The 2,759-nt window shown below is 52.5% G+C and overlaps 1 protein-coding gene across 1 annotated transcript; it reads right to left on the bottom strand.

The window, feature by feature from the left end:
- Window positions 1-71: 71 nt before the first annotated feature.
- On the bottom strand, window positions 72-2,726 carry LOC113206131 (phytanoyl-CoA dioxygenase, peroxisomal-like). Its single transcript, XM_026422061.2, has 6 exons — window positions 2,414-2,726; window positions 1,662-1,944; window positions 1,174-1,326; window positions 618-752; window positions 367-504; window positions 72-246 (listed from the first exon to the last, which is right to left on the bottom strand). Exons 1-6 carry the CDS (start codon window positions 2,557-2,559, stop codon window positions 163-165), a joined length of 939 nt encoding a protein of 312 aa, XP_026277846.1. The 5' UTR covers window positions 2,560-2,726; the 3' UTR covers window positions 72-162.
- Window positions 2,727-2,759: the final 33 nt, after the last annotated feature.

The raw sequence follows: 2,759 nt of genomic DNA, 5'->3' as shown, positions 1-2,759 counted from the left end.
CCCTTCCCTTCTTTTGCCCTCCTAAACGACTTTTGGCTGAGCTTTTGGCCTACAGAAATGAGCCCAACATATTGTGTTTTAGCCTACAATGATGACTCATTTATTTACAGCAGCTTCATAATACAAGTAATATCACACGCCCCCCGGTCCAGCGCCAGCACGTCAGTAGCGCGAGCGCAGGGTTGGCTCCATCGACATGGTGGACTCCCGGCCTCGCACGCACCTGCTCCGTATCCTCCATGCGTCCTGCAAAACAAACACAATACGCGTAAAACATTTTGAGACAGTCCCCAAACTTTTAGAAACTGCACATTCAATAAAATTCCTGCCCTTGATCCTGTGCTCTTGCATCCTCTAGCGGCTCACCTGGAAACTGATGTTCATGTTTCTCATTTGTCCCATTTCCTCCACCTCTTTCGCGATGCCCTCCTGCACCGTGCCGCGCACGTCCACGTAATGGCACTCCGAGGCAGCGAAGTGACCGGAAATAGCCTTGCGAAAGCCCTGCGAATCCGAGATACGTCAGCATGTAGAGGCATATTGCATGTACTCTTCAAAACTATTTCATACATTTTAATGAGATGTATGTTTGAATACATTTGCAACAATATACTCACTTTGGTGAGGTTGGCGCCTGAGCCGTGAAGGAGCAGTGGGTGGAAGAAGACGGTGTCGCCCTTCGCCATGGTCAGCATCTTCTTGGGGAAGTCGTCGAAGCCCCTGACGCCGTGGAACGCCTTGTTCACGCCCCCCTGGAATGATGACAGTGGAGTGAAAAGATGTCCACTTGGTGATTTCCGACTTGCGACTATCTCATCGTCCAGAAAGTACGCCCGTTTTTCTCAAACTCATGCAGCAAATTACGAGAGCTCAGCGCCTGCGATACTCGGGTTAGGCCACCCCGCGATACACGCATGCACTGCAGGCAAAGATATTGCCTACGTAACAGGCGCTATGAGAGCTTGTAGATGCTGAACTGGTCAGGTTCGTAACGGCGAATGACCGGACACACTTTCTGGTCGATTCCTAATCCCAACTCGCAAGTCTTGGGGCAATTTGCAAGTCGGAAATCGCAGATTGCTAGGCGGAAATAGCTAACTGGATATCTTCTAAGGGTTTAAGACGCCCCAAGAGCTCGACGCCCGGGTTCGCCTCGGCGACCCGCCACAATACCTCCCAGTCCGGGTAGTCGTGTTGGTACAGCTCGCCCGCCCGGTGGCTCCCCGGGACGACGAACAGACAGCCGTTGCGCTCGTGGATATCCTCCATGGCGGTCCACGAGGCCACGATGCGGTTCGCGGGGCGAAATGGGAAGTAGTGCAGGTCCTGGACAAGAAGAGTCGGAATGACGTCGCGGCCGAACGTCAGTCGGTGCCTCGGGCCAGCCACTGTGGCCGAGGTTGCACGGTTAAAAAAAAAGTCTAGTTTCTTGAGGAAAAAGGGAAAACTTTGAGGGGGACACATAGTCATAGATAAAAACTCCCCAGATTTTGGAGAAATCTCAAAAAATAAGGGAAAGTCCCACATTTTTTTCCCAGGAAATTTCCTCAAAATATGAAGAGTCGTTAATCTTTGGAAGTTCCCCAAAGTTGGCCCGTTGCCAGTTGTCCTCCACAAACGAGACATTGTTTCCTGAACCGTGTGCGGCCACCTGTGCTCACCTGGTGCATGGGGTGCCGCGACGTAAGGTGGCCCGAGTCGGGTGGCTTGTTGATGAGCATGGTGTGCACTGCCATGATGTTAGGCCCGGTCATGCACTCCGCGATGTCCAGCACCTCGGGGGCCAGCAGGTACCGGGACAGCACGTCGTCCCAGATAAAGTCCTGCAGCTTGTTGTACAGCCTCTCGCCCGAGGCGCCGCCCTGCTTGGCCAGGGAGATGTCCCTCATGAGGACCATGCCGCCCTTGGACACGCGGCCGTCGCAGAGGTCCACGAACCGCTGCCTGCGTGCGATATGGGGTGCGTCAACAACACGTTGCACTTCTGCACGGGTTCAACTTTGAAGCTCAAGTATACGCATTCTGCACACAAGACACGGAGTTCTTGGGCCATGTGCATTGTACTTGATCCTTTGATTTGTTAAGTACATATGTCTTAATTGAAGTTAAAAGTACTTGAAAAATCAAGTACAATGCACTTAGTCCAAGAGCTCAGTGTTTTGTTTTTTTGGAGAGGAGAGAAGGGGGCGACATCTAATATAAACAGTTTATTTAAACATCTTCAGTTTTTATAGTGATAATTAGCACTTGATGTCGCAGAGGGAAGACTTGAGTGACGAGTGTGTAACAAATCTGTTCAACTTTTAAGTGATCGTCAGTTGAACTCTTGAACAAGCCGCATCAGTTAGGCCCTTCCTTCCTGCTTGCAGAAAAACACTACGCTTTGCCTGACTGCTCTCGATTCGATAGGCACCTGCACTCATCCAGAAAGTCTTCGTCAATGAGTTTCTTGAAGAGCAGGTATCCGTTGTCTTCGTAAAACTTCCGCTGCTCGAACGTGAGTCGAGGGTTGTCTAGCGTGTACCGCAGCGGGCCCGCCGAACTCGCCGCGACCTCCATGCTGCTGTTGGTCCTCGGCGTCTGCTCCCGGGTGATGGCACACGTGCTGTCCGTGAGGCTGGACAACGGTGATGCGCGGGCTCAGGGTGGGGCTTTCAGACGACGCACCGGTGGCCAGAGGCTCTCGCGCACGACTTGCGACTGCTGGTCGATGCACTCCCGCCATGCATGACTACGACCAAACTCTTTCCGCCTTCCCC

This window comes from Frankliniella occidentalis, unplaced genomic scaffold (genome assembly GCF_000697945.3).
Source record: "Frankliniella occidentalis isolate FOCC.00 unplaced genomic scaffold, Focc_3.1 Scaffold60, whole genome shotgun sequence".
NCBI lineage: Eukaryota > Metazoa > Arthropoda > Insecta > Thysanoptera > Thripidae > Frankliniella > Frankliniella occidentalis.
Note: the sequence above shows the minus strand (reverse complement) of the source record. Positions and strands in the feature narration are given on the sequence as shown.